We start from the raw sequence: 23,735 nt of genomic DNA on the forward strand, positions 1-23,735 counted from the left end.
TGCTGGGGGAGGCCCATCTGGTCCCTTGGTTGACTTGGGTCCCCTCCTGACACTTCAGTGGGGTTCCCCTGGAGCTTCTCTGGGAAGAAAGATGTGCTGGGAAGGTCTCCCCACACTGAGCCCAGGGGTAAAAAGTGCACAGAGCATCTCTCACATGGCTTTGTTCTCCTTGGAGGGCTCTTTCCAGAGGGTCTCTGTAGGGTCTCTACAGCCCATGGTCAGGCTTGTGCTGCTGCTGTGGTCAGGAAGGGTTTTTTATTTGGTTGGAAGCCTTTTGAAGTTGTTATTTTCCTTTTTTCTTCTGTCTTATGGTGTTTTTCCTTTCAACTGGACATGATTTGGGTTTTTTCTCTTTCCTCTTTCTTGGTTTGTTTGAAATGACTTCATATTTGACGGGTGCTCTTGCTTTTAATATCCTGGATCCTGCTGCCACTCAGCCGCTCCAAATTCCTCTCCCAGAGAGGCTCCCAGCCTCTCCCAGATCCACACTGGCTGTGTTTGCTGTGTCCAGATCTCCGTGTAGCACTGCTGAGATGTAATTCTCATCAGCTCTTTCAGCTGCAATTCTAATTTCCTTTTGTGACTTTTTAAGTGGTGCTTTTATATGAAACCTCTCTCTAGCCATATGAGGTTATAGCACATCATGGTTTTTCTCTTACAAGGAGGTTCTTCTAAGGGCAGACTTTGAATTTGGCCTGGCTTATCTTTTCTTGTCTATCATGGGGTTGTGGCTGCCCAGTCCCTGGAAGTGTCCAAGGCCAGGTTGGACAGGGCTTGGAGCAAGTGGAAGTTGTCCCTGCCCATTGCATGATAATTTTAAGGTCTCTTACAACCCAAACCAGCCACCCTTGCTCATCCCTTGGGTGGCCAGAAATCTCATCTCTCCTTCCTTGCTTACACTGGAATTTCCACCTACAGTTGATCTTGATAATTTGTTTTGTTAACCTGATTTAGCACAATAAATTGCTCTTTTTTTTTTCTCAGGACAGGCTGTTTGGTGTGGCCTTCCTGCCTCCAGCTTCTTCTGGGCATTTCTGTCATCCCAGAGATGGCCCTGACATTCCCCTGTGCCAAAATAACCTTCCTGAGAGCTGAGACCTCCTAATTCTCCTGTTCTTCACCCTTAGACCTTTCTTGGATGTTTGTGCACATACAGGTTCTTTGTTTCTCCTGCTTCTCCAGATTTTTCTCCAAAAGGACCTTTCATTCTTCTGCCTTTTCCTGACTTTTGCCAGGTAAAGGTTAATTGTGTGGAGGTTTTGAACTCTTCCTGTCTTTGAAGAGTCCATGCCATGTGGAGCCAAAAGGACCTGCATGGCCAAACCGTTGATTTTGCTTTCCAAAGTGATGCTCACACAAAAAGCAAAATCTCAGCAGGTAACTCAAATTAGAAGTGGGTTTGGAGCAAGGAGGTCCCAGGATGGGGTCGGTTATGTGGAACCCAGGTTCAGTGAGCTCCTCCCACCTTTCCATCTGTCTGCCAGAGTGAACAAGGGGAGCACCAAACGCCTCTTTGTGTACACATGTGATTGCTTTTTGAGGGAAAATATGCTTCCTGCCTGCTCCCACTTTGCAAGCAGCACTTATGTGATATTCCCCTCATTCCTACCTTCCTCTTTTCCCAAGTAAATTAGGATGGAAAATGTGAGATGGAACAGCTTCCACTAGCAGTGTTGGCAAGGCTGGAGTGCTCCAGCATTGGCCAGAGTGATAAATCCTTCAGGGTTTTGCGAGGATGCTTTGGAAAGCTTGGTCCTGAGACTCCTGTGCAATTAGAGGCTCTCCCTGATGATCTGTGGGAATTGGGGGCAGCCTCTAGAGTAAGAAGACATCATTCACCCACCTACTACAGCAATGCCTCCAGATCTTGTCACATATGAATCCCCTTTGAGCAAGGGGAATGCAGATCCTGCACCTGGGCAGGAACAACCTCAGGCACCAGTGCAAGGTGGGGGGAACCTGCTGGAGCAGCTCTGGGGAAGGACGTGGGGGACACCGAGCTGTCCCTGAGGCAGCAGAGTGTCCTGGGGATCCCGGGGGACACCGAGCTGTCCCTGAGGCAGCAGAGTGTCCTGGGGCCAAGGAGGCCAATGGGACGCTGGGGGCAGCAGGAGGAGCATTGGCAGCAGGTCAGGGAGGGATCCTGCCCCTGTGGCCAGCCCTGGAGGCACCTCTGGAGTGCTGTGTCCAGCTCTGGATCCTCAGCACAGCGGGGACAGGAGCTCCTGGAGCGGGGCCAGCGGAGGCTGCGGCGCTGAGGAAGGGCCTGGAGCATCTCGGTGCCCAGGAAAGGCTGAGGGAGCTGGGGCTGTCCAGCCTGGAGAGGAGCCCCAGCTGAGAGGGGCCCTCAGCCCTGGGTGTCCCTGTGTGCAGGGAGGGCTCCGAGCAGGGCCCGGGCTCTGCTGCGGGGGCCCAGCAATGGCACCAGAGCCACGGGCAGGGACTGAGCCCAGCAATTCCCCCTGCACAGGAGGCACAACTTCTTCCCTGGGCACTGCCCAGCCCTGAACAGATTGCCCACAGAGGCTCTGGGCTCTCCTCCCTGGGGCTGTTCCAGAGCTGTGTGCACACAATGCTGTGCCCTGGGCTCTGGGATGGCCCTGCTGGAGCACGGACGTGACACCAGATGCCCACGGAGCTCCCTCCAGCCTGAGCCATCCTGGGATCCTGTGATTTGGAAGAGGCTGCAGAAACAGAGAAGAGAAGGCTCTGAGAAGACCTCAGAGCCCCTTCCTGTGCCTAAAGGGGCTCCCGGAGAGCTGAAGAGGGACTTGGAACAAGGGATGGAGGGACAGGACACAGGGAATGGCTTCCCACTGCCAGAGAGGAGGAATAGAGGGCATATTGGGAAGGAATTTTTCCCTGGAAGGGTGGACAGGCCCTGGCACAGGGTGCCCAGAGAAGCTGTGGCTGCCCCTGGATCCTGGAATTATCCAGAGCCAGGCTGGACTTTGGTGCTTGGAGCAGCCTGGGATTGTGGAAGGTGTCCCTGCCCATGGCAGGCGGTGGGACTGGATGGAGTCCCTTCCATCCCAAACCATTCTGTGCTTCCATGAAATGCCCATCAACAGCCCTTGGAGAAGGAGCAAAAGTTCTCTCAAGGTACAACTCTGCCTTTTAGCAGCTGCCAAGCTGGAATCCCTCTTGCAAGGGATTTTCTCCCAGAGGATTTGGACCATTGTACAAAAGAATTGAGGACAAAACACTGACAGAGCTGTCTGAAACCCCTGGGACTTGAACAAATGCACAGTAAGTGGTGAACACAGTGAGTTGGACAAATAAATGTGTCTGACATCATCAATTTATTGATCTGTTCCCCACATTCCTTAAAAAATTTAAGAGGAGAAAGCTGCAACCGGATCCTTTTAACATTAGCATCGCTGTTGCCATGGTGACCTTTCCCCAGCAGGTCCTGCCTGGAGACTGGAGGCAAAAGGGCTCCTTGGAGTTGCCATGCTCAGCTGAACCACTTTGGGGGTGCTGAGACCTAATTAGCACTTTGCAATTAGCTGGGGAGATTTCTTAGAGCACAACTGTGATTTGAGCAATTTCAAGCTGTAATTAGACCAAGCTTTCTTTGAGATCATGTCTGGCTTTCCAAGGGTGGAGTTGAGGCTCTTTCCCAATGAATCACAACAACTTTCCCTAAAATGCCTTTGGTGTTGTTCAATGGTACCTTGGAATCCAGTTTGGTAGCTGGGATTTATTACCCTTGCAGAGTTAATTTGGAATTTTTATGCAAAATTCTTCTTTTCCTGAGTATCCACAGCAGCCTGGGTTCCCCTTGGTGCTTTCCAAAGGAAAAAATCCCCAAGGGGTCTGTAGGCATTGCCTCTGAATTCAGTCAGAAAAGTGAAAGGAAAAACCCTTGATACCTTCTTTTCCAGAGATTTTATTGTCCATAGAGCCGAACTGTTGAATGTGAAGCTAATGAGGAGAAAAGGGGGAATTCAGAGAATTGTTTCCTTCCTGACCAAAATACTCCTTTTTTCCCCGTTATAAATTATGCAGGAGCATTAAAGATCACTGTGGGAGGTTTATTCCTCACTGTCTTTGTATTATTCCTTTAGGAGTTGGGGGATGAGTGCTCCTATAAAAATGCTGCTGAGTCTGGGGGTTTAAACCAAAATTTGCCCTTGGAATCCATGATTTGAGTATGAATTTATTTGGCTGTTGATAAATAACATTTTACTGCTCTTCCATTTTATATCAAATGTTCTGTTCATTGGAATGAAATGAGGTTGTTGAGGTCCGAGCACAGCACTTGAGGTGCCATGAGAGGTCTTCTGCTTTTCCTTAGGATTTTGTTCACTGAACCAGCATAGAATGTGATATGAGGCATTTCTTTAGCCTCCAGCTAAAATAATCCAGAGTTAAAACAAGAGACCAGGAAAAGGGGAGGGAAAAGAGAAGGAACAACCCCCATCCTTAAGCAATATCCTTTAATACTGCACAGAACAGGAAACACCACCAGAGGAAGGAATACTCCACATCCTCCCTCCACCCCTTTTAATTAAAATGGATTAAAATCTGGGGGGTTTAATCAGACTATTCTGCAGGGTGTCTTGTTTGAACTATTTCAGGACATTTTGGCATGAGGACTCATACAATGTTTTACCCTGAGCTGAATCCAGCACTTCCCAGTGAAGGAGGTGGGGAGAGTCCTGTTGGAAGCATGGGGCTGTTTCCTTAGGAGATCAGGATGAACATGTGCATCTGGAAAACAAATACACATTTCCATGGTGACCTCCCTGTGACTTCCAGACAATATCAGGGACTGTGCTCCCTAAAATCCCTCCTTGTGCTCTCCAGAGAGCACTTAGGCTCAGATCTCTACAGAGTTCCCATCAGCTGGCATTTTATATACTTGCTAAAAAAAGCCAAAAAGGCTCTTCCACCAAAATTGTGGATTTTTCTGGCCCATCAGCATCTTGTGGATGTGTAATGGACAATTCCACAATGTGGGTGCTGGAATCGGAGAGTGGAGGGTTGGGATTTTAGGAGTTCAGACTCCTGGGGGCTGTTGTGAGCTTTAATGGGAGTGCTGCACTTCTCTGTGTTACTAGAGGACAGGATCCCACATGAATATCTGGGGGAAAAAGGGTGAAATTTTCATTTGAAGGGGTTTTCTCTCAGATGAGGTCCCTCTGTGGGGTGGGAGGCACTGAACCCAGCAGCACAAGGTGTTTAATGAGGTATCACCAGTCTCTTGGCATGTTTAGGGCTTCCACAAAACTCAGAATTTTTTCTGGATTCAGAAAATCCAGACTTTTCAAAGAGCCTGGATGAGGAGAAGCACTTTCTGAGCTGCTTTGGCTGTATTTCAGTGTGTTCATTTACAATTCTGGGTGAGATCTGTACAATATCCAAGTCTTCAAAGCCCCATAATTCCAACAAATCTCTTTGTTTAACTGCTGAACCAACCTGGGATGAGCTCAGCTTGCTGCACAAACAATATTGTGTTTGTGGTGCTGAGCTCTCACTGAAAAGTGATTTGCTTTTAAAAAAGGGGAGGGGACAAATGAACCTGTGATTTTTTTTTTTAACCCTATATTTGTAATTTCAGATCTCCCTCCCCTTCCAGAGGAAGTTAGAGATGCCATGGCTTTAATGTCTGATTTAGCTGCCACTCAAAGCTCACTTCCTATGAGAAAATCTGGAGCAGAGGGTGTGCAATATTCTCCTGATGTGAAAGGCTATGAGTTCAGGTGCTGGGGCATCCAAGAGAAGTTCCCATCCCTGAAAACATGGACTTGAAAAGAAACCAAGCCTTTCTTTTCCATGCAATGGTCCCTGCAGCTGCATCTTCAAACCCAGCGGCACCACCGGCACATGGATTTTAAAAATCCCAAGGAAAAGGCTCTTGGTTTGGATTTTTGAAGGTGTCAGATGTGGAAGGCAGTGAGAAGAGCAGCTAAATTATGAGTTAAAGCCACCTCAGAAGGATGGGCTGGAAGGAGGACATCTGACCTAAGGAATACCTGGGTTATCATTCCCATCTGTTTGCCCTGGATCCATCCACAGATCCATCCTTCCATTCTTTCAGTGTGATTTGCATTTAAAAAGAAAATTGAGAGTAGAAGATGAGTTTGATGTTCTCCTTCTTGGTCTTCCTTGGGGCAGGGCAGCAAATCCTCATCTGGAGATAAATCTGCTCTGAGCAGCCAGGATCAGTGAGTGGCACTGTAGCATCCATCCCTCCGTGGACTGGATTTGTATTAGGGTAGCTAATCCCAGGCAGGATTATTGATGGAGTTATCCTGGAATAAATTTGGGATTTGAATTTGTGAGCGAGCTCATAAATGGCAATAATATGACAAAGCTGGGAATGAACTCAGCTGTTCTGTAATGTTTGTGATGGACAGGAAAACAGGCAAAGGGCTGGGCTCTTCTTTGAAATGCAAGCTTTTCCTGAAAGGATATCTGGGAGGTTCCCAGGTGCATTTGTGCATCCTGAGGGATGGTACACAGAGGAAGGAACACAGAGGCCCTTCCCAAACATTCAGGACATTGTAATTCCCTGCTCTCACTGCCTGCTCTTCTCAAGGGGCAAACACCTCCTTCCAGCTAATCCATGGAGATCTCTGGGTGCTCAAATCCTGGAGAAATCTGGAGTGCGGGTTTGGCCTTCCCCAGCCAGGGTTGGGTTCATGCCCCAGTTATTTTTGCCTTTCCTGCTGCAAAGATTTGTCAAGGAACATCCCCCAGAAGTCCTGACCCAATGGATTGATCTGCAGGCAGTGCTGGATAAGAAGGGTTTGCACCTGGGGTGGGGCCTCTGAGAGGATGAGTGGTGACACACCCCAAAGAAATCGGGATTTGCTCTCAGTGCCTCCCAGGAATTTGCTTCCAGGCATTCCCAGGCTCTGGATCCTGCTGGTTGTGTCCATGCCCTGTGGATGTCCCTGCTCCCCCTTTGTCTCCTGCCTGAGCCCCCTCAAACAGGGTGCAGCTGAAGCTTAGCATGTCATGTGGACAGGACATGAGGTGATTTTGTTTTCGCTTTCAGCTATTCCTAGTTTCCCCATTGCCCCAAATCCCTGGGGAAGATGTGATCCTGAGCTTTTCAGAGTCATTGGAGCCAGCAGGGAAGGGAAGCTGTGGCAGCCCTGCCACCATTTGCTGCACCTGCTCCTCCTTACATCGCTTTCAAGGATGAAGCCTCCTGATGATAGGAATTCCAGCCATGTTCCTGCCACTTCCTATTATTCACCTTCACACAGCATAAATCCAATCTAGGGAGCTTTACACTATTGCAAGGTACCAGGCAGGCAGGGTCCCATGGATAGACCAGACCAAGGTGGGTTATTTCATCCCAGTAAAAGTATGGACAGTCAGATGGAAATTAAGAATAGTCATAGAATTGAAGATGTGGAATTTTTGCTTTCTTTTACACAGATTTTTTTTAACTGCTCCATCAGCTGAAGCAACATTTAATAAGAAATAAATTGTGGCTGCCCCATCTTGGAAGTATTCAAGAAAACATTGGGAGCAACCTGGTCTAGTGGAAGGTGGTAGAAATAATGTGATCATGAACGTCCTTTCCAAGCCAAAATATTCCATGATTCTCTGACCCCTTTGGAATCTCGCTGTATCTTAAAACCATAAGGAGAGGGCTTTTAGTGGGCACAGAAATAAGGTTTCGTTTTGGGATGTATTTCCCTCTTCACCCCACCTGTGGATCTCAGACTCATTTCCCCTGTGTCTCCTTGCAGGCTGGCTCTGATCATCACCATCCAGGTGCTGCAGCTCCACTTTTCCCATTTTTTTGCAGAGATTCCATAATTTCCATCTTCAGAAATGCATTTCCTCACTGACGGATAAAGTAGTAGCCAGGTTGACCAAAAATCCAAATAAAAGGTTGCTTGTTAAACAAAGCTGGTATCTATCAGTGGGGAATGCTCCCAAATTCTGGGTTTATCCCCCAAAACTGGTGGCATTTGCTTGGATCAGGGTGGTTGGTTCCCATTTGGTTGCAATTCCTGTCTGGCTGGCAGCCTGCAGGTGGAGAGGAGCCAAGTTTTCTCTGGAAACGACAGTTTGCTAACAGATGGATGATGTTTCCCAACACGGTTAGGATGGGAATCAGCAGCTACCTCAGCAGAGCTGAGCAGTTGGGTAATTGCAAACCTTTACTCCTCACATTTTCTCATTTTTATCAGCTGCCTGGGTAACATGATTATTTCATTATTTCTGTTGTTCATAGTTTCAGGAGGCAAAGCTTGAAATACCTCTCAGAGCAATCATCATCCTCGGAGGCAGTGGCTCATTTAAACGCTGGGAAACCTCCAGCAGTGTGAGGAGTCACTCATTTCCTCTCCCCTTGGGCACAGCATTGCCCAGATGTTTGGGCTGTAGCTCCTGCACTGCCATTTCGAAGGATTGGCATACTGGAAGATGGAATTTCCTCCTGAGCCCCCTGATTACTCTGGTGTCTTGTAAGTGGTGCTTGTCCCTGCCCAAGAGGAGACTGAGGCAAGTCAGCTCCTCAGGAACAGTTATTTTATTTGGAGTCAGAGAAAGGGAGTGCTGTTCCCAAGCCCCAGCTCTTGCAGAGGAAGTTTCAGGAGGTTTCTGCCACCCAGATTCACAGGAAATCTTGGAGGAGAGCTTGGAGGCTCTGCAGTATGCTCCTGCCTCACTCTGACCTGAACATCTCCTGTGCTGCTCTCCGAGGTCCCACTCTGTTGTCAGCTTCAGGAGTGGCCTGTGAGCTCTGCAAAGGTTGGACTAGTGGCAGTAGGTGACAAAAACCTGCTTCAATAAGCAAAAAGTCCCATTAGGAACACACTGGGAGTTGATTCCTGGTGTCCCACCAGCTCCTGCAAAAAGCTCAGCCTTCATTTTGAAAGCTCTTTATTAAAGAACAGGCTGGTCATTGCTTCTGGATCACACCTTCACTGTATCTTCTCTTTTTGTGCACTTGCAGGTATGATTTTCCAGGAGTTTTGACCTGGGATGAGCAGCACAATTACCAAAATATCCAGGGAAAGGCTCTTTCTTAATTACAGCTATTTCAACTGGGGACCAACAAACCCAGAAATCCCAGTGCAGGAAGTTTAGGCCTCGTGTCTGCACAGCTCCAGTGTGGCACTGAATGTGCCTGTGATGCCACTTGTGCCTCCAAGGTGTCTTCCCAGCACTCTTCTCATCAATTAATTCAGGAATTTGAACTCTTCCAGAGGTCAGAAAAGCATTTGATTATTTGGAAAGTCTCCAAGCACTGGCATAAGGCTGGAGTTTACAATAAAATTGACTTTCTTATTAAAGAGGAATGGCATGAGGTTGTGGCATCTCCAAAGTGGAGAAAAGCACCCTGCCCCAGCACAGGTGGATTTGTACCACAAAGGGATGAGTTATTCCCACCTTATCCTGCACAAGTGGGGTCAGACTGTCCCTATTCTCATCGCACTTCAGTTCTATGGAACTGTCCAGCCCTGAACAGATTGCCCACAGAGGCTCTGGGCTCTCCTCCCTGGGGCTGTTCCAGAGCTGTGTGCACACAATGCTGTGCCCTGGGCTCTGGGATGGCCCTGCTGGAGCAAGGACGTGACACCAGATGTGGTCTTTTCCAGCCTGAGCCATCCTGTGAGTATCCCAGACATTCCTGACTGTTGCAGGTTCTTTATCCTGATCCAGAACGGAACATTTTCCTACAGAAAAATATCAATATATCAACATCTGTATTCCTTAGCACTGCTCTCCTAGTGCCTTGAAAGGGCCTCTTTACTTTGGGAGGTGATAAAACCAAACATCACAGATGTTTTTTACCATCGTTCTGACGAGTGAGGAGCTCGAGCTGCAGAACCTTGGGAGCTTCTGGTCAGGGAGCAGCACGCTCAGCTTCAGGAGTTTGGAAGGAATTCTAAACTTCATGATGAGGATCATACCCCTGGTTTCTGATTTAGTTTGGGAATAATTGTATTTTCATCTTTTTATTGAAGTTATTTATCCTCTGGCTTAGCAGGTTTGGAATGCATAAGACTTGATTTATAGGAATTTGGGGTTTGAGTGGACTTGGACTTTTGTAGCTGGGAATAAAACAGAATTTCAGTGGGACTGTTGTTAGTAGGCATGAGAAGGGCTTGTATGCTGGATTTTACCTGTGTTTTGGTTTCACTGCATATTTTTGGCATTTATTTTGGGGTTTGGAAGCTTGTTGCACTGTATTTAGGAAAAAATGCAACCAATTTGTCTCATCTGCTTTGCTGCACTTGTATATACTCACTACATCCAAGGAGTGTGGCAGAGGGAATTAGCCAAGGGATTTCCAAAAGCAATCCCAAGAATGCAGCAGGTATTTTTCTAATCAAAATAATAGATTTTTTTTACATGTTCCAATGCAAATCTGTAAGATTTCAGCTTCCTTATCCAGGAAGGGTGTCCCTGCCCATGTCAGGGAGGTTGAAATCAGATGGTCTTGAAGTTCCCTTCCAACCCAAGCCATTGTGTGACCCTGGCCCTGAAATTTTACACCTGTTTGTGTGTTGGAAGGAAATCTTCCATGCTGGGGTTTAATCTCCCTGGCAATTAGAAATCATTAAAGGTATTTAACTGCTCTGTACATTCATCATGGAAACGAGAGGCGCTCACTGCTCTGTCACCCCTGAAATGATGGCGCTGCTGTGCTTTGAAAGGGGACATTTAAATCCTTTTTTAGTGCTAGCTCAGCATTCACCTCATGATGAGCACGAAGGGATCAATGAGCAGCTGTGGCACACAAGGTTATCCCAAGTTCACAGTGGGCTCCGTGCTGATTGGCTTCCAGAGTTGGATGCATCAGGAGCAAGGTCAGTGATAGGATCTGGTGACAGCATAAAAAATAAAGCAGAGCTTGACAGCACCCCCTGGGAGAGAATTGTGCTTTATTGCCTCAGATTTGGGACTTCATGGTATGACCTTTCACGTTGCTGGACTTCTATTTGTAGGTTTCCCTTTTCACCTGGAAAATGATGGAGTTTTGCTCTCTGTCCTCCACTGGCATTGAGGTTTTAAGTAGAGCAGGGGAGGTATTTTGAAGGGAACCTGTCAGTAAATCAGTTCATGCTGTTAATGAAATAATCAGGGTCGGAATGTTCCAAAGCTGGCTATGGGAGTGGGATGGTGGCTCATCTTCCCACTGCTGTTACCCTGCCCAAGCAAAGCCTCCAGTGATTATGTCCTACTGTTAATTGCGAGCTATTCCAGCTAAAATGAAGCCCTGCACCCTCCAGGCCTCTCTCCATAATCCAGCCAACTCTTTTCCCTTAAAGTCACCCACAGCCAAAGGTCAGACACGCGCAGGGACTCTCCGGCAGCTGAATGTCACATTTTATGGAGGGGGTGGATCCTGCTCATCCATTTCCCCTCCAAGCCTTTCTAAAAATACCCTAAACTTTATCAAGGAGCTATTTTGGAGGAATTATGGTCATGGATAGGCATGGGAGGCTGATTCTGAGAGGCTTGCATGTGTTGGAGTTGCATGTTCCTTACTCGGGGGCTTGGTGTTGTGGGACAGTTGGCCGTGGGATAAACAGAGAGCATCAGGATTTTGGGACCTCCTGGCTTGGGATGACTGCTCTGAGTGGGTTTATAGGAGGAGAAAAGTGAAGATATCCTTATAGGAATGTTGATCTGTGACTGAAGTCCTTCATTTCAGGCATTTGCAGCTTGTCAGATCTGATTTCATAAAACCTGGCTGAGATTCCTTTCCAGGGACCTTTAGTGATCCTGCCACTTCCAATAAACATTTATAGAAACTTCTGCCAGCCTGTGGACATGAGAAACTCCTAGGAGAGACTTTCATCTTTCAAAAATCCTTAAAGACACCAAAATATTTAAAAGCAAACCCCACCCAGGAGAAGATGGATAGAAAGTGCCCATCTGTAGCCTTGGCAGCTGGATTGTGGTGCCAGGCGTTGGCTTTGCACCCTCAGTAGGGATGTTTGCTATTCCCCCTTGGAAAACCGTGCCCTCCAGAGTCATGCTGGGACTGGGAGCAGCAGAATGCTGAGCTAAAAGCCAATTTTGAGAGCTGAGATGGAAGTGCAGCAGGTAAAGGCTGGCCCATGCTCCCACAGCTTGGGGGCGGCGGCACGCACTGCTCAGGTTTGCACCTCTAAGAAATTTCCATTTTTTCGCCTCAAAACCTCCAGATACGAAGCTGAAGCTGCCTTCTTTGCCAACCTGAAACTGTCGGATTTCAACATCATCGACACCCTGGGAGTCGGAGGTTTCGGGAGAGTGGAGCTGGTAGGTGACCTCTTTGTGTGATGTCCTGAAACAACTGATGTGTTAAAGGCTTTATTCTCTTTGTTATTGCACCCCAATAACCCTGAGAAAAATTATCTGCTGGGATTATATAGTGAAGAAAGTTGACTTATATTTCCTGAGACATAAAAAATGTACTGATAAATGCCTTGCAGTAGTCAAGAAGAATTTATGTCCTAGGCTGAGAGAGGAGCACACATCTCATCTCTCTCTTAAGTGGTTTATAACACTGATTTATGGCCTTTTAAAAACAACATGGAGAATTGGGCAAGGGCTGGGATTGGAAGAGCAATCTAAAATCGTATTTAACCAGATCCAGAGTAACAGTAGAAAGCCTCTCCTAGACATTTTTTATTCAGGTCTAGAGTGGTTGCACTTGGTCGTCCTCAAAGAACATTCAGCACCTGACCCATGACAATGCATCCCAGAGAGGGCCTGGTTTTGTGCAGAACTGTAGAGAAAACACAAAATCCGAGCCTGCTTTTTTTTCTCTGCTTTTTTTTCTCTGCTTGTCTTTGGAGTTCTGTGGTCTCCTTTAAAGCAGAGCCTGAGCAAGGCGTGACCTGTTTGTAGCACCAAGGCAACACAAAACCTTGGAGTAGGAAGAGGGAGTAGGGTTACACCACGGAGGAGCTCCGGACACTGGACACTCGTGCAGAATGTTAGGAACTCCCGCAAGCCTGGGCAGAATGGGAACAGAGTTACTGTTGTCACCACAAAACCTCAGGGAAGCCTCCACTCTGTAGCCCTGTGGGAGCTGAAGGCAGCTGGGAATTAGAAAATGGGGCAAAACTAGGCGTTTTTGATGGTTATTTGTGATGTGAAGACTAAATCTGGTGAGCAGAGCTCAACTTGTTCTTCCCTGTAGTTTATTCCTCACTTTTCCTGGATGGATGTGAAATCCCGAGGTGAGAGCATTTGTGGGAACACTGGTCCCTTCCTGGGGTTTGGGGTTTAACTTGTGATTGTTTTGTTTATGAATATTTAATTTACGAGTATTTTGAAGGAATCACCTGCTGAGGATGCTTTAGAGCAGGAAGTTGTGCTCAACTTTTCTTTTGAAGTCCCTCCATCCTCTCCTGGCACCAGGGATTTGTCTCCTAAATTAACATCTGGCTCCTCCACCCTGTAGTGAGGGACCCACCAGTTTGGGGCTTGGTCTGAGCCTTGTGAAGGTTTGGGGTTCATTTTTAGGGGTTTTGCCAACCTCAGTGTGTTCCTGGGGAGGTGCACAGGTTTGTCTCCTTGAGGGGTGTCCGACAGGACCCTCACCAGTGGCCTGGCCATGGCCAGCTTTAAGGTGACAAAAACTCCACCCTGGTGTGATGTGTGACCCTGGCCCAGGTGAGAGGAAGAGCAGGAGGTACTCTGCCCCTTGAAGGTGTCAGCTCGAGTAAAAATACTCCATTCTGAGAGGATGTTCACACCTCAGAAGCCTCCAAGAAGCCCTGGAGCCACCAGGGGTGAGAAAAACATTCCCAGAGGGTTTTTTCAGGGGTGAGTCTCCCTCTCCTGAGCAGGAAAATGCTGGATAAGCTCAGTTTTTGCAGCTCTTAACTGATACTGAACTGCACACAGATGAAACATATTTAAAAGTGTAGCTCAGCACACCAGATTTTATTGATTTTCTTTATCACAGAAGGAAATTTAGTTATAAAGCCAAAAAAATATTACTTTCGTCAAAGCTGAGCCTGAAATTGCTGCCTCATGCTTCCACATCCTCCATTAAAAATACGGTTTATTACTTCGGGCTAAAAGTGTAAAATATATCGGAGGAATCAGCTCTTTTATTGCCTGGATATGGAAGTGCAGGAATGTTCCTGGAAAACATCCAGCTTTTGTGCTTTCCAGGAGCAAAATGGATCCAAAAAGTGAAGGACGTGGCAAGGAAAAGTGATTTTATAGCTTTGGGCAAGAAGCCTCAGAATGTCACTGCACTTGGAGAGGGCAACTGGTGATGGTTGGGGGAAACTGGAATGGCTGGGGCTGGGATTGGCCAAGAAGGAATAAAATTCCCATTGGATGTGGTTTTCCAGACACCTCTGGGAATGCTGGTGCCTTGGAGAGGTTGGCCTTTCCAGCATCCATGCATAAGGATATAGCTTTTAGGTCAGACAGCCTAAAATATAAATTATTTTCAATTCCACAGGTATTACACATAGAAATCCCCTTTTGTCTTGCTTTTCCAGGCCGTTTTTGTTTTCCATATCTCATTTAAAAAAATCCAAAGCATTAGAATGAGTGTTGTTTTTTGGTGGCTCCCTGGTGCCTCTTCCAATATCCTTATGGATACTCATCTTCATCCCAAACTGGGCTATGTAATCAACTTTTATCTAGGTTTTCCTTGAGGGATAAACCATCCAGGGTTGGATAAACCACAGCAAATGGCAGGAACAGACTTTTTGGGATGCATCCACTCCTTTTTACAGCTCAGCCTCCCAGTTTTATGTCAGCTGAGCATCTTCTGGGATGGCATCCAGGATTAACATTAGGAAAATAGGAATTTCAAGTGCCACTGGGATAGGGAATGTCACATCAGGTGTCAGGGATGGGGGGCAGGTGTCCCCCAGCCCTCAGAAATAATCTCTGCTGACCTTTATTGCTCTCAGCTTTGTTCTTTAATTTCCTTTTCACTCAAGTCCTGTGCTCCTGACCGTCTGCCCCAGGTCAGTTCTTCTGGGTTTAAATCAAGATTATTTCTGACAGCTCTGAAATAAATACATTGGAGTAGCTGAACATCTGGGATTGGAGTCATTTTCCCATGGAATCAGTTTCTGTAGGTGTTGGCTGAGCACAGAGAGACTAAAAATCACATCCTTGCCTTCTGCACTCCTGGCTTCATAGCGGCCCCAAAAAGCAAAATTCCTTTGCAATATGGAGATTTCTAAAGACACAAATTAAAACATGCACATAAAATGTTCCATCCATATATTACGGGCTCTGTACAAAGTGGACACAACAGAATTTTTCAGCTTTATTTGTGTTTTAAGAGAAATTTAGTCCCAGCTTCTGAAGTGCAATTAAGTCTCTTCCAGCCTCCAGCCTGTGTTGTAAACAAAGCCATTAGTGAATTAATTAGGTAATGAGGAAAATCCTGCTGCAATTGTCTTCTGATAGCCTGACAGATGCAGAATGCAGATATTTATTAGCAGAAATTTCCAATTGTGTCCAATTTCCAATTCCCAAGCAAGCTGCTTTTCCTAGTTATTGCAAATTTTTTTTTAGAAAGATCATTTTTCTCTTGGAAATCCCCTAATTTTGGGGCTTAATTGTCAGTGATTGCCTCGCACTGTGCCAGGGGAGGCTCAGGTTGGACAGCAGGAGGAATTTCTCCATGGAAAGGGTGCTCAGGCCTTGGCAGGGACTGCCCAGGGAGCTTTGGAGTGCCCATCCCTGGAGGTGTCCAAGGAAGGGCTGGACGTGGCACTCAGTGCTCTGGGCTGGGGACAAGGTGCGGATCCCAGCTTGGGCTCCGTGGGCTGGGAGGGCTTTTCCAGCATCAGGGATTCCTGGGGTTCTGTCAGGTTTTTTTGCTTTTGCAACAATGGATCTTTTGGTTGCTATGAAGGGGGGAAGATTTGGGGATTTCAGTGAAGGATTTGAGATCAGGCACCCAAGGAAATCCCAAACTCATCTGACAATGCCACTCTTTCTGAGCTCAGCAGAATCCTGGGGATGATCTAATCCTTTTTTTCCCATCACTTCCCAACATTTGCATATTCCCTTCCCATGCATGACCAGTTTACTTTTATCACACAGCCACATGGGCTGGACCACTACAGGGCTGTGTTTCAATTTTCTCTGGATTTTTAATTCTTGTTGAAACTAAATGCATCCTTTGTAGATGGAAAAACATCCTAGGGCTTGTCTGTTCATGGAAAGGGTCTTGGCAAAGTTTGAAAAGATGGGATGTGTTGGGAGCCATCAAATCTGGTCAGAGGCTGGATCAGGATATGAGCTGAGCCAGAGATTTCAGCTCCGGCTGGAGGTAGGAATTGAACATAAAAATAGGTTTTATATTTCCAAACTATTTATATTTATATTTTCTAAATCATTTATATTTGGCAAATCCAAACTGGGAAGCAGAGCAGGATCATATATAGGATTGTTGAAGTTTAGTTCCATTTGATATTTCCAAGACCCCACAGTAGTGAGTTTTTCCATTTCTCATATATCTTAGCCATAGAATCCTTCTTCCTCTGTTTACTTTTCCTTGGAATGATTTTATGCATGAAACCCTTTACATTCCTCACTGCTTTTTAGCCTTTTGCTTCCAGACATTTCTGCAAAATCATTTTTACCTCTGGGCTTTATAGGAATACAGAAATTGTAATATATTTTAATATATTTGCCCAGTATTTGCCCTTTGCTCATAAAAAGCTTGGTTGTGTTTGTTGTCAAGCAACAAAAATCAGTTTCCAGTGCAGGGATCAGGATGTGGAGTTAAAGGGGTTTAGCACAGTTGAGTATTTGATTAAAAATTGTTACATTTGCTTTTTTTAGTATCCTCCTAGTGTATAATTTTGCAAATTATTTTCCTGTAGAGTCCCACAGTGCTCCAATTGGGATAGGAAATTTCACGCTTTCCCAACCAGTGGAATCTGGATTAATAAAAAAATAAGTGAGGTGACTATCATGGACAGTTTCCACCCTGCAGCCCACCTTCAAAATTCAGCCTACAATGTATCTTGTAGACTTCATTTTGATTCCATTATTTTTCTTTCCATCTTCTCCTAAAATCCCAGAATCCCAGGATGGTTTGGGTTGGAAGGGACCTTAAAGATCCAAAATTCCACCCCCTGCCATGGGCAGAAACACCTTCCACTATCCCAGGCTGCTCCAAGCCCTGTCCAGCCTGGCCTTGGACATTTCCAGGGAACTGGGAGCAGACACAACCACCCTGAGCCATGTCCTAGAAGGGGTTTATTTAAGTCTTGACTTACTTTCCAGCCTAACCCAGCACAGTGTGCTCTGTAGCCAACCCTAAATCAATGTTGGGCTTGAGGTAGGGGGTGGGAATCTAATTTGGATATGCAAATGATCATTTCTCTCTAATCTTAGGTCAGGAGAGAGGCTGAATCTGGCTTTAAGGGGATGTGGAAAGTCCCCTAAAAATCCTTATGGATGATTTGGGCTGGAAAAGCCCTCCCAGCCCACGGAGCCCAAGCTGGGATCCGCACCTTGTCCCCAGCCCAGAGCACTGAGTGCCACGTCCAGCCCTTCCTTGGACACCTCCAGGGATGGGCACTCCAAAGCTCCCTGGGCAGCCTCTGCCAAGGCCTGAGCACCCTTTCCATGGAGAAATTCCTCCTGCTGTCCAACCTGAGCCTCCCCTGGCACAGCTTGAGGCCGTTTCCCCTTGTCCTGTCCCTGTTCCCTGGAGCACAGCCCGACCTGCCCTGGCTGGTTATGGGGAATTCTCTTCCATCCTGGGAGAAGAGGGATCCTTTCAGTAGGAAAAGCAGGCTGTCCCCTTTTGCTGGGACAGGAGCAGTCAGCACTCTGTGCATGCAGCAGTTCAGCTGTCAGGATCAGGAGAGCTCAGCTTGCAAACCCTGCTCTCAGCAGCAGCTGCTGCTATTTTTGTTGGTTCCAACAGACCGAGTTGGGAAACAGGGAAAATGCAGGACCTTGGGAATGCCCAGCAAGCAGGAGTACTTGGAATTCAGCTCCCAAAGTGCTGCTGTTGAGTCAGTTTTGACTTTGGGTAATAGCCACATTTCAGCAGAGCATGGATTTGTGGCTCCTGTCTATTGGAAGAATTCCATAGGAAGCAAAATTCCCTTGGAAAAACATCTTTGTTGTTGTGGAGGTTCAGAGAGACAGAGGGAAACTGGTGAGTGGACTCTTCAAAGCCCATCCAGTGCCACCCCTGCCATGGGCAGGGACACCTTCCACACCTTGGACACTGCCAGGGATCCAGGGGCAGCCACAGCTTCTCTGGGCACCCTGTGCCAGGGCCTCCCCCCACCCCAGGAACAATTCCTCCCCAATATCCCATCCATCCCTGCCCTCTGGCAGTGGGATGCCATCCCCTGTGTCATGTCCCTCTACCCCTTGGAAATACCCTGCAATGTTCAGTCAGGGAAATAAATCCTTCTCTGGGGGCTTGTTCTGCATCCTGGTAAATATTTATGAAAGTTTCCACTTTCCCAAGGTCAGCTGGGATTGGATCAACATGGGAATTGCTGAAGTTGCAGACTGTGTATAACGCACATAGGGATGATTTATAGGGAATGCAGGAAGGGAAGAGGAAGGAGAAGAAACACAGATCTCTTTTTTCCCCCTTTTCCATTTAGCTCTGGATTTCATCTCATCAATATGCATTTTCCCAACCAGCCTGAGAAAGCACCAAGGTGTAAAACCATATTTATTTCTGTATAAGTGTTAAAAGCCAGACAAGAATCAGGCCTGGAGTGATCTGGAAACTGCAGAAGTTTAAAACCATAAAGCAAAGGAAGGATTTTGGAGCTGTTCCAACAGGAGGAGCCAGCTGTGATCCTATGAAACAAGGACATGGAAAAGCCAGAGAGGCTGCATCTCTCCTTTTTCCCTGCCTTTCTTTGCCCATAGAATTCCAGATGGTTTGGGTTGGAAGGGACCTTAAAGCCCATCCCATTCCACCCCCTGCCATGGGTAGGGACACCTTCCACTGTATTTATACTTGTATATATTCTATATTTCTATCAGCTGTGCACATATATATATGCACCATATATATAATGCACTTTTTATACCTTTAAGCAAAATAAAAACATTTTTATTCATTTTTTCTTCCACCTTCTGAGCTCAAACCCAAAGTCCTCGTGGTTCCTGTGGGTCCTTGGGCTGGTTTTCCCATCAGGATTGAAGGACAGGATGTCCTTAGCAGCCCCTTCTCATCTTCTCTGGATTAATCCTGTTTGGTGTTTTTAAAATAAAAAAATTCAGGTGACTCCTAGTTGGTTTTTTTTTCAACTTTTGGAATGAGGTTAGGATTGGACATGGGGATATTTTTTGTATTAATTAACACAAGATTAATACTAAAAATTATTATTGGTAAAAGTAATAGAAGTGACCTGGTGTTTCCCACCTTTGCATCATAATATGGTCCTCAAAGTCCCCTCATTTGGCAGAGATCAGAGCAAGGAGAGGGCTCAGGCAGGCTGGAAAAGACAGAAAAACCTCCAGGGCTCATTTTCCAGGTGATCCAAAAAATAGCCCTTAGATTCAGTACCTGGATAGCTCTGGTGCATCAGCACTTTTAATGCAATTTAATCCCTCTGTGGTTTCAAATTCCCACACATCCTCTGCTTTCCAAAGGACCAGGAAAGGAAAATGGATCTGAATTCTCTGAGCCTTGCCTCAATTAATTGCAGCTGTCTGTTCTATATTTAATAAAATAATAATTTAATATATTAATATTAATTGTTTAAATATATTAATATATCTAATATAATAATAATTGCAGCTGCTTTTTCTATATTTAGTATTTGCAGCAGTGAGGAGGTCCTCAAACACCAAATAAACTCCCTGACTTCTTTCTCCTGGAAATTTCCTTCCTTGGACTTACTTGAAAGTGTAGAAAAGCAAGCAACTTCTCCAGGCTCTCCATCCCTGACAAAATAGTAATTTTTTTTTTTTAAAGAGCCTTTTTCATGGGAGACACAAAAATTAGGAGGTCAAAATCCATGGTTTTAAATAAGGGGACACACTGGGGTTTATTCCCAGCACACTTTGTTCTGTGAAATTGGAATTTATTCTCCTGAGCCTCCACCAGGGTTTATTTTCATACTGATGCCTGGTACAGATTAATGTTAGGAAATTAGGAATTTCAAGTGAATTTAGAGTGCAAAATTTTATAATTTTTTTTAATTGTTTGATGCCAAAATCAACCAAGAAATGCTCAATTTTGCTGCTTGGAGCTGCTTTCTTGATTATTTTTATATGTGGACAACGTAACATTAAAAAATACAGGCTGAAAGAGAACAGATGTGATCTGGAGAATCTGATGGGGATTTGCAAAGACTTTGGTGTGAAATAATTTGGGGTGGCAGTGGCAGTCCTTGTCTGTCACTGCATGGACTGGTCCAGTGAGAAGCCAAGAAATCTGGATTCCCACCAAAAAGAAGGAGGGATAAGTTCTCCAAAAGCTTATCCTTAAAATCCAAATTTTAATTATTACTGGTTTTTAAGTTTTGGTAAATTCTGCTCAGCCCAGATTTCACCTTGATTTTCATCAGGTCTTTGATCCCTGTGTGCCACCTCCCTGCTTCCCTGGCTTGATTCAGATGGGGTAATATCCAATATTTCATCCAAACAGTTAAACTGAAGCCATTTATTCAAAATGGGACTTAAAAAAAAAACCAGAAACCAAAACCAAACACCAACCCAAAAGTTCTTTTACCACTTGTAGTTGGCCAAAAATGAAGAATTTCTTTGTACTTTGAGCTATGGTCAAACCAGGATAAGGAATGATGGGGCAGCAGGGATGGGGGAAAATGTTCTGCTTTACTTTATGGGCATTGTTTTGGTCTTTGTGATGTGTTTCTCTGAAAATAAAATGGCAAACACAGAATTCCAGCAAAGATAATAATTAGATGGGTGAATCTCAGTGTGAAAAACAGGATAGCAGGAGCTTTGTAAAAACAAAAGTTTTTATGTGGGCTTGGAAATACTTGTGGCTGTGGGAAAACTGGCATATACATATATATATGTATGTGTAGGTATACGTATATTTTAAAATAGTTTAATGATGAAAACTTTGGGCACAGATGGGTGGCCTCTCATTTATTAGACTTTAAATAATTTGTGCTGGTGGTGTTTGAAACCTCTCTGCCAGCTGAAGACCAACCTGTTGGGATTGATTTCCTTAAGGTCTGTATGTCCTTTGGACCTGAGGCTCCCAGTTTGATTCCTGGGGAGGCTGGGGATACCATCCCTCCTGGTGTTTCCATAGGGATACCACCCCTCCTGGTGTTTCCATGGGGATACCATCCCTCCTGGTGTTTCCATAGGGATACCATCCCTCCTGGTGTTTCCATGGGGATACCATCCCTCCTGGTGTTTCCATGGGGATACCATCCCTCCTGGTGTTTGTTTCCATGGGGATACCATCCCTCCTGGTGTTTGTTTCCATGGGGATACCATCCCTCCTGGTGTTTCCATAGGGATACCACCCCTCCTGGTGTTTCCATGGGGATACCATCCCTCCTGGTGTTTCCATGGGGATACCATCCCTCCTGGTGTTTGTTTCCATGGGGATACCATCCCTCCTGGTGTTTCCATAGGGATACCACCCCTCCTGGTGTTTCCATGGGGATACCATCCCTCCTGGTGTTTCCATGGGGATACCATCCCTCCTGGTGTTTGTTTCCATGGGGATACCATCCCTCCTGGTGTTTCCATAGGGATACCACCCCTCCTGGTGTTTCCATGGGGATACCATCCCTCCTGGTGTTTGTTTCCATGGGGATACCATCCCTCCTGGTGTTTCCATAGGGATACCACCCCTCCTGGTGTTTCCATGGGGATACCATCCCTCCTGGTGTTTCCATGGGGATACCATCCCTCCTGGTGTTTGTTTCCATGGGGATACCATCCCTCCTGGTGTTTCCATGGGGATACCATCCCTCCTGGTGTTTGTTTCCATGGGGATACCATCCCTCCTGGTGTTTCCATAGGGATACCACCCCTCCTGGTGTTTCCATGGGGATACCATCCCTCCTGGTGTTTGTTTCCATGGGGATACCATCCCTCCTGGTGTTTGTTTCCATGGGGATACCATCCCTCCTGGTGTTTCCCTTATCCCTGAACCATGACAGAACAAAGCAGGTGGAGAAGAAACTGTTCAAGTTCAGCATACGGGGCGAAAGTTTGGATAACACTCTTGGGAACATGGTGGGATTATTGAGGTGTCTGTGCAGGGCCAGGAGTTGGACTGAATCATCCTTGAGGGGCTCTTCCAGCTCAGCACATTCCATGGTTCTACAAAGGTGCCATGTCTCATATCCACCCACATTCTTGTCAGCAAAGCAATACAAAACCAGATCTGACACTAAAGAAATTCCGATTGCGTGAGTGCTGCCTCCTAATCATAAAGGCAGGCTGGGTTTCTGACCGGGCTCACTGGCAGCCAAGCTGCTTCCCTCTGGCAGAAGCCAAATTCCTGCAAGGACGCCAAAACAGAAGTTGCAAGATGGCACCTCGTGCCCGACAGGGGAAAGCACCTCACTGGAATATTGTTGCGAGCAGCTGCCAGGGGAATTTAGCAGACTTGGAGGCCTGGGAGGTCAACAACGGGGTTCCTTTGAGAGGGTTGGCCAGCATGGGAAGAGTTGCTGCCTTCCAGCTGGCTTTGGGATAGGGAGCTGTCCCTCGGGATGGCTCAGGGTTCAGAAGTTGCCAGGGTTACCCAGAGAGCAAGCAAACAACTCCTGTCAGCCTCAGCTCAGGGAACCAGGCTAAAAATAGGGGCCAGAGGCTTAAGGTGAAAAGCAAAGCTGTGAGTGGGCAGTGCTGCTGGGAAGCCAGATCTGCTCATCCTCTGCAGGCATCCCAGCTCTGCAATTCCCAGCCAGAGCCAGCACAGTTGGGGTGAGCTGGAGGAAAGGAGTTTGAGGGAGCTGGATGTTAAGTGGCAACATCTCCTGACCCGAGAGCAACACACACATTTGGCTTTTCCCTAAAAATCGTGGCGGTTACACAACTTTTTTAGCAGTGAGCCAAGTAGTTAGAAACCTGGAGAGGCGGGAGGAATTGCTGGAAGGCAGGCAGGTGGGATTGCTGGCAGGGAGGTGGGATTCCAGCGGGCTGTGCCCGGTGTGTAAGCCTGGCCTCTCGTGCCGTGCCCAGGTGCAGCTGAAGAGCGAGGAGGCCAAGACGTTCGCCATGAAGATCCTGAAGAAGCGGCACATCGTGGACACGCGGCAGCAGGAGCACATCCGCTCCGAGAAGCAGATCATGCAGAGCGCCCACTCCGACTTCATCGTCAGGTACCTCCTCCTCCTCCTCCTCCCTCTGCCCTGGGCCCTCGGCATTCCAGGGATCCACACGGGGATCAGCCAGCCAGCATGGAAAAGCCTTCAGCTCTGCTCCTGCAAGGGAATGGAGATGTGGAGCAGGAGGAACGTGCTGGGCAGAGCTCGCTGATGCTGCCGGACAATCCACGTGGAATCCCAGAATGGTTTGGGTTGGAAGGGACCTTAAAGCCCATTCCCATCCCCTGCCATGGGCAGGGACACCTTCTACTGTCCCAGGCTGCTCAAATCCAGCCTGGCCTTGGACACTTCCAGGGATCCAGGGGCAGCCACAGCTTCTCTGGGCACCCTGTGCCAGGGCCTGCCCACCCTCCCAGGGAACAATTCCTTCCCAATATCCCATCTGATCCTGCCCTCTGGCAGTGGGAAGCCATTCCCTGTGTCCCCTGACCCAAGTCCTTTCCAGCTCTCTTGGAGCTCCTTTAGGCACTGGACTCACCATCTAGAATTTATACATACATGTATATA

General features: G+C 46.8%; 1 protein-coding gene across 2 annotated transcripts in view; it reads left to right on the forward strand.

The window, feature by feature from the left end:
• PRKG1 (protein kinase cGMP-dependent 1) overlaps nt 1-23,735 on the forward strand; it is a 361,241-nt gene that overhangs the window by 325,976 nt on the left and 11,530 nt on the right. For both annotated transcript variants that reach the window (XM_062496175.1, XM_062496174.1), the window contains exons 10-11: nt 12,135-12,231; nt 23,083-23,222. In XM_062496175.1, the coding sequence (XP_062352159.1) occupies nt 12,135-12,231; nt 23,083-23,222 (237 nt within the window). The remainder of the gene's footprint in view (nt 1-12,134; nt 12,232-23,082; nt 23,223-23,735) is intronic.

Source organism: Cinclus cinclus, chromosome 7 (assembly GCF_963662255.1).
Source record: "Cinclus cinclus chromosome 7, bCinCin1.1, whole genome shotgun sequence".
Taxonomy (NCBI): domain Eukaryota; kingdom Metazoa; phylum Chordata; class Aves; order Passeriformes; family Cinclidae; genus Cinclus; species Cinclus cinclus.